Below are 14,413 nucleotides of genomic sequence, written 5' to 3' on the forward strand. Positions count from 1 at the left end.
TTCCCATCAAACTTCTTACTCTGGCTCCCCCGCGAGAAGTAGAGTTCTTAATTGAGTTGCTGCCCGAAACCTAGCCAATTTTGAAGCCCGCCTATCGTATGAGTCAAACTGAGCTAACAGAGCTGGAACATCAGCTTTTTGAATTTATTACCTAGAAGTTTATCTGCCTTAGCCATTCTCCTTGGGGTGCTCTAGTGTTGCTAGTGAAAAGGAAATATGGTTCTCTCAGACTCTGTGTGGATTATTAGAAACTCAACCGAGTGATAGTTAAAAGCAAGTACCCTTTACCTCAGATTGATGACCTCTTTGATCAACTGTAAGGAGTCACGATCTTTTCTAAGATTGACCTCAGGATGGGATACCACCAGTTGAGAGTTAAAGAATAAGATATTTTGAAGACTGCTTTCCAATGTAGGTCCGATTTGTATGAGTTTAGGGTAATGTTGTTCGGGTTAACCAATGCTTCTGCACCTTTGTGGACCTCATCACAAATTTTTCTGGCACGCCCTGGATCAGTACCTCATCGTATTTATTGATGACATCTTAGTGTACTCAAAGAGCCTGGGGGAATATGCAGTGCACTTAACTGAAGTGATGAAGATCCTTCATTAGAACCAATTGTATGCTAAACTTAGCAAATGCTATTTCTGGTTGGATCAAGTTTCCTTTCCAGTTCATGTAATTTTGAGTGAAGGAGTTTTTGTGGATCCGTCCAAAGTTGAAACAGTATCCAGCTAGAATCTGCCCACCAATGTGACCAAGGTACGTAGTTTGCTTCGCTTGGCAGGATACTACTGGTGATTCATCAATGGATTTTCTAAGATTGATGCTCCATTGACCCGACTAACCCGAAAGGGCGTACCATTTGTCTAAAATTATGAATGTAGTGAGAGGTTTTTAGAATTAAAGCGTCATCTTATCGTTGCTCATATGTTAATCCTCCCTGACAATACGGGAAAGTTTTAGGTCTACTGCGATGCATCTCATATTGGCTTGGGGTGTGTCTTGATACATCATTGTAGAGTAGTCGTTTACCCGACGGTTGAAGCCTCACGAGTGGAACTACCTTACCCACAACCTGAAGTTGACAACCATTATCTTTGCTCTGAAAATATGGCGTCACTACCTGTTTAGGCAGACTTTTGAGATTTACACTGATCACAAGAGTTTGAAGTATATCTTCTCGTAGAGGGAGCTAAATATGAGATAGAGACACTGGATGGATCTCTTGAAGGACTATGACTGCAAGATCATCTATACCCCAGTAGAGGAAATATAGTCGCTGATGCACTAAGCCAAAAGGAGTCCGTAGTGTTGGCTCAAACCATGGCCTCCAGTTGGAAATTGATGGATATTATGCAGTCTCTCTGCCTTAGTTACTACGACAAAGGCACCTATTTTACTCAGATCCGAGCCCTGCTAGATCTCTTCATGAAAATCTAGGAAGCTCATTTCACTTCTGACGAATCTTCTGATTTCAAGATTTCATATGATAGACTGTTTTGATTTCAGAACTGAATTTGGGTCTCCATCACTGTTAGGGCGGATGTTCTCAAGACCACCTATACTTCCAAGCTATCCATTTATCCTGGGAGTACCAAGATATACCAGGACTTGAAGCGTCAGTACCAGTGGTCGGGAATGAAGAAGGATATAATCGACTACGTCTTCTAATGCCTTATTTGTCAGAGGGTTAAGGCAAAATATTAGAGAACTGGTGGTTCATTACAAGGTCTTCTGATTCCTGAATAGAAATGGGAGCATGTAACTATGAATTTTGTCACAGGATTGCCCAGAACCTGTACTGATCGAAATACTATATGGGTCATTATTGACAGACTGACCAACATCGCCCACTTTCTGCCTATCAGAACCACTGACTTCACCAGCAAATTAGTCTGCCTATATGTTGATGAGATTGTTCGACTTCATGGTATTCCTTCATCCATTGTGTCCGACTACGATCCCCGATTCACCTCCCACTTTTGGGATAGCTTTAAGGAAGCTTTGGGGTCTAGATTATATTTCAGTACCATTTATTATTCCCAAATGAATGGTTAGTCAGAACGCACGATACAGACATTGAAAGACATGTTGCGTGCTTGCATCCTTGACTTTGGCGATAACTGGTATGAGTACCTTCCCATATGCGAATTTGTTTATAATAAACAGTTATCATTCCAGCATTGACATGGCTCTGTATGAAGCATTGTATGAAAGGCCTTGCCATTTTCCCACTTATTGGAGTGAAATAGGGAACCAGTGCCATTTGGGACCATACTTCATTTAGGAAATAATTGAGAAGGTCACAAACATCCGCAAGAACTTGACCACTTCCCAGAGCCATCAAAAGAACTACACCGATAATCGTAGGTGACCCATGGAATTTGCCATGGGATACCAGGTTTTCCTCAAGGTTTTTTCCTACAAGGGAAATATGCAGTTTGGGAAAAGAGGGAAGTTAAGCCCTCGATACGTGGGACCTTTTCAGATCATCAAGTGCATTGGACCCGTGGCATACCACCTCACTCTATCCCAAGAGTTTATGGGTTTACATGACGTCGTTCACGTCTCGATGTTAAAGAGGTATTACCCTGACCCTTCTCATATTATTCCTTGCGATGAGGTGCAGGTTCAAGCCAACATGACTTATGAGGAGGTTCCCATAGAGATTCTTGGGTGGACCGACAAGGTCTTATGCAACAAGATGATTCCTATGATGAAGGTGCGATGGCAGCATCATACAGCAGAAGAAGCAACGTGGGAGTTGAAAAGCGAGATGAGGAAGAAGTATTAGGACCTGTTCGAGACAAATTTGGGGATCAAATTTTTCTAAAGTGGGGGGGACGTAGCACCCCGCCCATCGTTGTGCTTAATTAATCTGGAAAACCCTATTTATTCGGACCTTTAAGTTGCATTGAACTCATTTAAACTACTCCACTTATTATTTGCCGCAAAACGTAAATCTTGCTGATTTTTAATTATTTTAATATTATTTTATTTTTATTATTTTTATTTAATTTTAATTTAATTACATTTATATTATTTATTTTATTCTGGTAGAAAAATTAAAAAATTTGAAAAAAACAACAAAATGGGAAAAAATCCCACAGGGAAGGAAAGCTGTCCCCATGGGATGCATATGCACTGTGCGTGTGCACAGGCGCACAAAGTAGACGCGGGACATGCGCAAAACGCGAATGTCCCATCCGCACGCACGGCGTGAGGTTAGACCCTACGTGCGAACAGGCACCACACACTGTGCGCACATAGCCTACGCGGATAGGCCCTTGTGCGTCTGGTGTCTGCGTGCGCGCAGGCTAGCCCCTGCGCGCGTGGCAGGTGGCCTACAGTGGACCAGGCAGTGCGCTGTCGTCGCCTCGGGCAACGCATCACCGCTGGTGGCAGAGGAGGCCTTCCTCCCTCGTTTTTTTGTGTTGAGCATCTTTTTTCTCCTCTCTTCACCGAATTTTGCCACTTGGCATGAATCTAGCGGTTCTAAAGTTCTATAAATAGATCTTCCCTTCCCACTCTTCCCTAAACTTCCATTCTTCCATTTTTCAAGACTTAGAGAGAGAGAAAGAAAGAGTGAGTGATTTAGAGAGAAAAGGAGGGAACGCAAAGAAGAACGGTGAAGGAGGAAATATCAAGGTTTCAATAAGTTATTTAATATTTCTTTCGACGTCTTAAGGAGTATTTTCAGATAAAAAAAAATTATTAAATTATGATAATTATGACTTTGCCTATTTTGCATTCCTGTGTGTTTGTAGGTCATATAAACTGAACTGTTCTTGTTTTCAAGCATGCTATGAGATTTATAGAAACTTGATGTTTTGCATGTAATAAAAATAATATGAACTCGGTATTGTTATCTGGAAAGGTAAAAGAAACAAAAAAAAATAGAAAAAGTTGAATGAAGCATGAATGGTCCAAAATATATATTTATATTGACATGTATAATGCATTAAGTGTCTCACTAGACTTTTTATCTCCGAGGGCTATCTGTTCCCATAATCCCATCCAGGATATCTATGTCTCCCTCCCCCATCTGGTCTGGAAAGACGTAAGAGACCGTTCTCTTTGGATGACGGTGTACCCTCTGAGGAGAGTGGTGACGCGAATATCTGTTAAGGGTCAATTTTGGCTAAATATTGTCGTGACTATAGATATCTTATAGGACAACTATAGTTGGTACGGCCATGGTCGTAGATCATACCATGGTTTGGCCTACCAGAATTATGCCTGAGCAAATTGTCGTTATCTGTATCTGATCTGGTCATTCCATATGGGTAGCTGGAAATCTATATCTACCTTCAGATATGGAAGTCGTAACAACTTCGCGAAGCATGACACAAAAATTTGAGCATTTTATGATTTATTTTATTTTTTCTATTATCTGGTTTGATGTGTCTATTTTAATTATGTTAACGTACTATTTTCTTAATAAATAAATTATTTTTATAATGTAAGATAGGTCTACGAAGTAGCCAAATGGTAAGTATTTTTGTTAGAATAATTCATCTTTAAAACCTTATGGTGTTATTTAAATACTGTTTTCCTCACTGAGTATATGGAACTCACTTTTTCAATGCCCTCCTAGATGAGGACAAAAATGAGGAACCGCAGGCTGACTTATTCCTGGAAGTCTATGAGGATCCTGTGGCTCCACAAAACATGAGTGCATGACTGTTCCCACACTCTGATGAGTCTAATAACATAGTGAAAGAAGTGGTCTTCTTTTTGTGTTTTGATTTTGTAATAATAGCCACTTCTAGCCTCAGTTATATGTATGTAATTGGAACTCATATATATTTGTAAGGAATTTGTATTAATTGGTTCCACTGCATAAACTTTTATCATGCACTCGTTTTTTTATTTATGTATCTGACACCCATTTACCTTGATTAGCACTTGGGATGTCACAAAGACTCTGGGCAGTAATGAGGTCCTTTTGAATGACATCAACCATGTCAACAGTTTCATGGACATAATCTGATATAGGGAGATGTTTGTTCCCAACTTTATTGCAACAAGTTAGATATTGGCAAGACCTACTACAAAAATCTTCAAATGGAGCCATATTGATACTAGAGTGGTAGTTGTTGTTATAAGTGAATTTGCAGAGGAGAAGGTGTTGATCCTAACTGCCACTAAAGTCTAGTGCACAGGTGCGCAACATGTCCTTCCGTGCCTGAATGGTCTGTTCAGACTGCCCATTAGTTTGAGGGTGATAAATAGTGCTGAAGTACAAGATAGAGCCAAGCATTTCTTGGAAACTTTTCCAAAAATGAGAGGTGAAATGAGGATCCTTGTCTGAAACCACAAAAGCAGTAACACCATGGAGTTGAATAATCTCCTTAACATATAACCAGGCTAATTTACTGGTTGAGTCTACAGTCTTGATTGTAAGAAAATGGATGGAATTGGTTAGTCTATCCACAATGATCCAAATAGCATCATGGTATGAACTCATCCTTGCAAACAAATGATGAAGTCCATGGTAACGTGTTCTCATTTCTATTCGGGAATGGGGAGACCTTGTAAAAGACCATCAGGCCTTTAATGCTCTGTCTTGATCCTCTGATAAGTGAGACACTGAGAGACATACTCAATAATATCCTTCTTCATACTAAGCCACCAATAACAATGCCTCATATCTCGATACATCTTGGTACTCCAAATGTGGATGGACAACTTGGATGCATGAGCCTCCTTCAGAACATCCAATCTGAGATTAAAGTCATTTGGTACCCATATCCGATCTTAGAATCTATATAACCCATAATCGATTATTGCAGACTTCCTCGTAGGTAAACTTATCGATGTGCTTTAAAATTTCCCGATCCATTGCTTGGGCTTCCCAAATTATCATGAAAATAGTGGGCTGGATCCAAATCTAGGCAAGGTATGCATCGTTGCCATAATGGTTTAAACGAAGACCTTGACTCTTCTCAAGCATCCTCGAGCTAGAAGCCAACAACTGGCTCAACATGGCCAATTCCTTCTAGCTAAGACCATCTACGACAACATTACCCTTACCTGTGTGGTAGAGGATCTTGTAGTTTCAGTCCTTCAAGAGATCCATCCAACTCTTTTGTCTCAAATTCAACTCCTTTTGAAAAAAAAAAGTATTTCAAATGTTTGTGATCAGTGTAGATTTTAATCTGACCATATAGATAGTGGCACCATATCTTCAAGGCAAAGGAAATGGTGACAAGCTTAAGGTCGTGTGTGGGGTAGTTACGGTCATGTAGCTTCAGTTGTCTGGAATGATATGCCACTATCTGACCATGCTGCATGAGTACACATTCCACAACATGAGATGCATTACTGAAAACCTAAAATCGTCTAGTGTTATTAGGGAGGATCAACATCGAAGCAAGGGTGAGTCGATGTTTAAGTTCGACAAAACTTTCTTCACACTTTTCATCCCAATTGAAGAAAAATCTATTTCTAGTGAGACTAGTTAAGGGAGCGACAATACATGAAAATTCCTTGATGAAACGCTAATAATATCATGTTAGTCCCAAAAAGCTGTGAACTTCTATGATATTAGTCAGTTGGCTCCAATTAATGACAAACTTAATCTTGGAAGGATCAATAGAAATTCCCTCACCAGAAACTATGTGACCGAGGAAAGAAATCTAGTCCAACCAAAAGGAGTATTTACCCAACTCGATGTAAAGTCGGTGCTGACAGAGGGTCTCCAACACTTGAGCAAGGTGGATTGCATGTCCTTGAGAACTTTTAGAATATACCAGGATGTTATCAATGAAAATGATGACGTATTAATCTAGTGCAGGCCTGAAAACTCTATTCATGAGATTCATAAAGGCAGCAAGGGCATTGATTAATCTGAAAGGCATGACCCTAAACTCAAACTAACTATATCTATAATGAAACACCATTTTAGAAATATCCTTGGCCTTAACCCTCAACTGGTGGTACCCCATCCTGAGATCAATTTTAGAGAAAATAAATGCTCCCTACAATTGGTCAAACAGCTCGTCAATACGGGGTAGAGGATATTTACTCTTGATGGTGACATAATTTAGTTCTCGATAATCAACACAAAGCCTGAAGTTCCTATTCTTCTCTTTCAAAAAAAGTACTGGAGCACCCCAAGGAGAATGACACGATCAGATAAACTTTTTCGCTATCAATGTTTTAATTTGGTGTCCTAACTCCAAGAGCTCAGCTAAACCCATCTGATGTGTGGGTTTTAAGATAGGTTGTGTTCCAGGGATTAAGTTGATGGAGAATACGACTTCTTGCCATAAATGTAATGTAACATCTTAAGACCTTTACGCTTAAATGTGATGTTGAAAACTCCATTTAGGCCTTAAGACCACTTATATTTAATATTTTGCGCATATTTTATAATTGCATGCTTTTAAGAACTAACCGTATTTTAGAAAAATTTTAAATATGTATGTGTATGTGGTATTTGAAATTATTAGGGAAAAGATAGAAAAACAACAAAAAATTAGAAAATAAAAGATGGGGAAAAAATCTCGCGGTTGCGAGCTTGCGTGCGCACAAGTGCCTGCGCAACATTATGCGCATGCGCAGACACGAAAGTGCATGCACACAGCACTATGCACATAGTGTGCCCATGCCCTGCTTTTATAGTGGTAGTTGGGAATTTATTCTACCCTTAGTAGATATATGTCAGAACAGCTTCGAGCGAAGAAAATAGTAAAAGACATAAAAATGAGAATATTTCTTATATTGTGTTCTCTGCCTATTGTTTTTCTATTTAGTCATGGCTTTTTATTGTGCTTGTCACTATGAATTACTATTCTGTTGATATGTAAAAAGAGTTTTTCTTAAAAGAACAACTATTTCCTTAATATTTAACTCTACCATTCTAACATGGATCTTCGAGGTATGTGTTTATTGGAAGCATATTTATTTAAGGCTAATAACCTTTAAAACCTTAGCAGTATAATCTTAATACTATTTCCCTTACTGAGTTTCATGGAACTCACCCTTTCCATGTTGGGACCTCCCAGATGATAATAGGGATGAGTCACCAATAGTGTTGCCTCTCGAAGCCTACTTTGACTCTTCTTTAGATCCCTATCATACTTACAAGTGCTTATTTTGTCTGCACTCTGATAAATAGTGTTTTTGTAATTAAGTAACTCTTTTGTATGTATTTATTCGATGACCTTCGTTGGTCTTAGATGTACAACCACTCATCTTATATTTTGGTTGTAAGGTATTTCTAGCTTCTACTATATACATTTTCTATCACACTCGTATATATTTCTATTATCAGGCACATTTATGTTACAGGTAAACCTGGTAGCTATGTTGGAAAAACATTCAGGAAGTCACAGATAATGGGATTGTCTGAACTAATGGCTTAGGATCCATTCGCCTATGCATCACAGAGGTTAGAAAAAGACAAGCAACAGTTTCAAAATAATTCATTTCACATTGTTATACTTTATATGAATTTTACAAAACATTCAAAGAAATATTTATATATGAGAAAAAAAATTCCATTTTGGCCTAAAGATTATTTTCTTTTAGGTGAGTGTAGGGTTACAACTTTTTCATCATAATTAATGATAGCTCAATAGTTTTCTAACTAATCCATTCCTAGAATTATGTCAAATCCATAAAAATCTAAAAGTATTAGATCTACAATTAATTCCTTACCAGAAACATTCACTTTATCGTTTTTATAGACATGAGCTTCCAAAAGTCCTCTAGAGGATGTTTCTACTACTAAAACTTGTCTTAATGATTCTGGTTTGATTCCTTGAAAATCTACATGATACAAAAGAGTGAGTAGCACCAATATCTATCAAGGCACAGGCGGTAGAATTGTAAATAAAAACATACCTTGAATGACAGTCGGTGTAGTTATGGCACTGGGCTCATCGAGATAGAAGACTCTTCCTTGTGCAATGGGCCTTACAATGTCTCGGGGCTTTTGGGGGTGACCCCTCATTAAGTGTTGTGTGCTTCAACACTTATAGTAGGAGTTTTTCAAACGATGGCAGGTTCAGTCACCATGATCTCGCCCATAATGTTGACAAGGCTAGGCAGGCTAAAAGGGTTTTACAAGAGGTAGGGGCAAAGCAATATTAGTTACTACATGGGGTTTCTTATCAACACGGTCGAGGTCAAGGTCAGTTATTTTCCTCTTATGTTACTGTTGAACACGAATGTTATTAACATGGTAATGTCGAGCTGAAATAAGTCCTTTGACCAACTAGGCGAGCTCAAGAACTTTGGCATAGGTGTTGGGCTTTAGTAAGGTAATATGGTCAAAGATTCCGCTCTAAGACCTTTTAAGGATTTTCAAGTCTTCCGACTCTTAGTGGCAACCATCATAGGAGCAAACCAGGACAACTAAACAAACCTAGCGGTATATTGGTTAACGATCACATTTCCTTATGCAAGTCCTATAATTTTTCTTTTTTTTCTCCTGAACATAAACTGGGAAGAAGTTCTTAAGAAAAACATCCATGAAAACATCCTAGGTGGTAGGAGTGAGCAAGACATCTTTCTTAAGCCGCCACCAATGCTCAATTTCACCAGTAAATATGAAAACTACTAAAGGGACCTTCTAATCCTCAGTCAAGTCCTGAAAGGAGAAAAGCTTTTTTATTTACAGAATCCAAACTTCTGCAGCCAAGAGATCAGGTCCACTATCAAAGAAATGAAGGTTCAGTCTCTTAAACTCAGAAATATTTTAAGAAATGGTTATGCCTGCAGGGGTGGATGATCTCGATTATGACCTACACAAGTGGTTAAACTCTTGATGGCTTGAAATAATTCTGTGAACTTGGCTGTAGTTAGAGTGTCCTAAGCATCAGGGCATTCTAAGGATGGTCTCCCTCGAGTCATTAATCCTACTAAAGGGAGACAACAAGCTTGATGACTAGAAAGAACATATTATTTCTAATTCTAAGAATTTTCTAAGGTTTTCTCCAAGTCTAAACTATAAGCCTCAATGTAAGGGATTTTTTTGAGAATCATGCTCTGATATCAATTATAACCTCCTAGATCCCTGGAGGAGTAAAAAAAGTCTGATAACAGAAATAGATACGAGTGCAAGTAATAAAATATATGTAGAGGAAAATAGAAGTCCCTTTTTAAAAAAATCAAATGTTCATTTTATAAGTGAGGCCAAAGGTTGGTTACCAAAATATGAATATACAAAAGTAAGAGTCATTTTAATAATTACTAACAAGTGTCATTAGAGCGCGGATAAAATAAAGCACCCGTAATCATCTAAACGATCCAACAAGGGATCCAAATAAGTTGCAAGGGGTAACTCAATGAGCATCATCACTTCTATCATATAAAGGAGGCATGGATTGGGGTGAGTTCAACAAATTCAGTAAAGAAAACAACATTTAAACTACACAGTTAATATTTATAAAGGTGATTAACTTTTAAAATAAAACATCGTTTCTCAATTAAATAACTTACTTCAAAAGTCTCTACAAGACGAACTCAATTCAAATATTTAGAAAAGACCGTTATTTTCTTTAAACAGATATTTATGGACATCATCAGCATTTCGAATGACAAGGATAGAGAATATAGTCTATCATAATTAGGCATTTCAATAGAAACTAAATGAATCAACTAAAAACACAAGAAGGTCAGGATAAAGTAGAAGAATCATCATACAAAATTACCATAGAGTATCAACAACTATTCTAGTCATGTTTGTATTTTATTTAAGTTTTTTACTGACCTTCGTGTGAAACCATTCCAATATATATCTACTAAGACCAAAGGGGATCCCCAATTACTACTGTGAATGACCAATTAGTTCCATTTCCATATTGGGTCAGCTCCATATCCATATTAGTCAATTCCATATCCATATTGGGTATAATCTATGATCACAACCGTACGTCGCCACTGTGGCCCTACATATCATATTGCATATCCACTCTTGTTAGAGGGAACACCAATCCTTTATAGGAAGTGATTTACCAATATTTCATATTTAGAGTAGGTAGAGACAGAAACCCCTCAAAGATAATAGTTAAATGGATTTTCATTCTTTTCTCTTTCATATTCGAGGTTCACTCATAACAATCATGTGTATAGAGCCCGGTGGGGGATCCAATAACATATCTGGCCCAAGCCCTATTTTCACCCAGATTTAATCTTTGAGTCATTCTCTTGAGCCAAGGCCCACTAGCATAACCCTTTTTGCCAATACCAAATGATAAGGCAAAGGGCCAACCCATATGCATTTTCAATCATCGTGTTTTTCATGCATCATGCTCAACATTCCATATTTCATATTTAATTAAATAATAATTAATCACTGTAGAGATCCATGTGTCAAAAAGCATTCAACGTTCAATTTATCTTTTCTAGAAAAACTCACTTAGAAATGTAAGAGAAACTACCAAAAGAATTCCTCACTATAACCGTAATTTGATTTATCCTTGGGAAGGAAAAGAAAAGGCTTTTAGCTGTCTTTAAGAACTTCTACTCTTTTCTCTTCTTTCTTGTTTTTTTTTCTCTCTATACTCCTCTTTCTCTCTCTAAATTTTCTTAAAAATGAAAAATGGAATAGGGAAATGGAAAATAAAGGAAAAAAATAAAGAGAGAGACCCCTTTAAATAGCCACGGAAGAGATCTTGGATGTCTGCTATAACACCCCGCTCACCACCGCGCTAAATTTGTATCTGCAAACTCCTATTTATTCGGGTCTTAAGGCCACCTGAACTTATTTAAATTTAGTTCGTAGTTTATATTGTATTTTGTAATTTAAATTTGTAATGTTAATTTATTCAGATTTTGTTATTTTATTTATTATTATTATTATTTTATTTTATTTTATTTTTGTTATTTAAAGAAATAATAATAATTTTCAAGAGAAAAATGAAAAACTGGGAGAAATCCCACAGGAAAATGCCTGCGAGAGAGGCTCACCCGCGCGGGTGCAACACACTATGCGTGAGCGTGCACGCATGACCAGCGCAGAACATGAGCAATGCGTGCACGTCCCATCCACCCAAGGCACAGGGCCGGTCTGTGCACGCATCCCATCGCACGTAGACAGGCCAATCCATGCGCGCATCACATTACGCGCAGACATGGCCAAGTGTCATGCGCCCTGTGCGCATGCCGTCTGCGGAGTAGGCCTGCGCGAATAGGCCTGCACAAATAGGCCTTCGCGGATAGGCCTGTGCACCTTGGCCTGCACACTGTAGGCCCTGCACGCACGCGCAAGCTAGCTCCTGCGCGGGCAGGATAGGGCAGCGCCTACAAGCTAGGCCTGCAGCGCGCGACCGATATGGTGAGGCACACTGTCGTCTCGTGCCATGTTTCGCCGCCCCTTTAGGCATCGCGTGCCACCTTGGGAGGTGTGCTTCTGCCTTCGGTGGAGAGCCACCGCCAGTGGAGGATTCTTCCTCTATTTTTTGTGCTACCATCTTATCTCATCAAATCACTCATCTTCCACTCATCTTTCTCTCTCCTCACTGGATTTCGCCATTTGGTGCAAATCCAACGGTCCCCATTTTCTATAAATAGGGACCCTTTCTTCCATTTTTCCCATTATTTCTATTTTATTCTTTCATCTTCCAAGAGCTTAGTAAGAGAGAGAGTGATCTAGAGAGAGAAAAAGAGAAGAAAAAGAAGAACGGTGTTGGAAAACTTCAAGGTTTCGATAAGAAATTTAGTATTTCCTTAAACATCTTAAGAAGCACTTCTAAAAATTCAAAATTATGAAGTCTGTGTTTTGTGTTCTGCATATTTGATGTTTACTAGTTCCAATAAAATGATTTATTCTTGATTTCAAGCATGCTATGTGATTTATAGCTACTTGATGATTTGCATGTAAATTAAAAAATATGAATATGGTAATAATTTTCTGAAAAATATAAAAAAAAAAGAAGGAAATGAGCATAGAATGGTCCAAAAAACATATGTATTTGTATTAACATGCATAATACATCAACTGTATCGTTAGACTTTTTATCTTTAAGGAATTTTTATTTTTCCCTCCCCCATCTGCTCTGGAAAGACGTGAGAGGACTGCTCCTTATAGATGGCAGCATACCCTCTAACGAGGGCAGTGATGTGAATATCTGTTAGGATTCACCTTTGACTAAGTACTGGTGCAGTTATAGAATATCTGAATGGACCATTGTGGTTGTTACAGCTATGGTCATAGATCGTACCATGGTTTGGCAAGCCAGAAATGTGTTTGAGCAAATTGTCATTATATATCTAATCTGGTCATTCACATAGGTAGTCGAAAATCTACATCTACTCTCAGAGATTGAAGTTGGAATGACTTCGTGAAGTATGACATGAAAATCTGAACATTTCATGATTTATTTGATTTTTTCTATTGTTAAGTATGATTTTGATTTGACTATTGTGACTGTGATATGATGTTTTCTTTAATAAATAAAATTATTTTCATAAAGTAAGATAGGACTCTGACGTTACCTGATGGTAAGTATTAATGACATAATTATTCATTTTTAAAATCTTACGATGTTATTTAAATAATATTTTCCTTAATGAGTATATGAAACTCACCCTTTTCATGCCCCCCTTAGATAATGAAAATAGTGAGGAACCAACCGCTGACCTATCCCTTGAAGTCTATGAGGATCTCGTGGATCCATAAACTTTGAGTGCACGACTTGTCCTACACTCTGATGAGTCCAATTGCATAATGAAAGAAGTGGCTCTTTTGTATTTTAATATTTTGTATTTTGTTGTCACTTCTGACCTCAGTTATATATATAATTAGAACTCATATATTTTTGTAAGAGATTTATAATAATTTGCTCTGCTGTATATAATTTTATGCACTCATAATCTATTTATGTGTCTGGCACCCTTATGCCTTAATTAGCATTTGAGATGTCGCATATGGTATTAGAGCATTTAGACAGACCAAATCCCCTACAACTGAGGCTGTAGGTAGAAAGACTCTTAGAATATCTAGGAAAATAAGTCATCTTTTTCAAACTAGATCACCAACTTGTGTCTTCCTTTCTTTTGTAGGAATGACGCGAGAGAGACCTTCTGTAAAACGTACCAAAAGACCCGAGGCCCAGGACCATCCAATCAGGGCCAAATTTGCCGAACTCTTCTAAGCTATCCAAGGATTGACCGTAGTCATAGGACATAACCAAGCCAACCCTTATCAGCACCTTGTCCCAGAATACCGAACAACCAAAATGTCTATCCCTCATAACATAGTGGAGTTTAGGAAGCTTAACCCGCAACACTTTAAAGGTGGTGCGAAACCCTTAGTAGACGAAGCCCGAATCCTGTAGATAGAGAAGTTTTTCTCAATTCTAGACCTAACCGAGGAATAGAAAGTCCCTCTAGAAGCCTTTATGTTAATCGGTAAACCAGAATAATAGTGGTGACTTAAGAAAGAAGTCCTGCCTAC

At 38.2% G+C, this 14,413-nt stretch overlaps 1 protein-coding gene across 1 annotated transcript; it reads left to right on the forward strand.

The window, feature by feature from the left end:
- Positions 1-2,380: 2,380 nt before the first annotated feature.
- LOC148253801 (uncharacterized) lies at positions 2,381-2,797 on the forward strand. Its single transcript, XM_088220500.1, has one exon. The coding sequence runs from the start codon at positions 2,381-2,383 to the stop codon at positions 2,795-2,797; it is 417 nt and encodes a 138-aa protein (XP_088076626.1).
- The last annotated feature ends 11,616 nt before the right edge of the window (positions 2,798-14,413 follow it).

The sequence above is a fragment of the Carica papaya genome, chromosome 5, assembly GCF_054855325.1.
Source record: "Carica papaya isolate Zhongbai chromosome 5, ASM5485532v1, whole genome shotgun sequence".
In the NCBI taxonomy this organism is placed as follows: Eukaryota; Viridiplantae; Streptophyta; class Magnoliopsida; order Brassicales; family Caricaceae; genus Carica; species Carica papaya.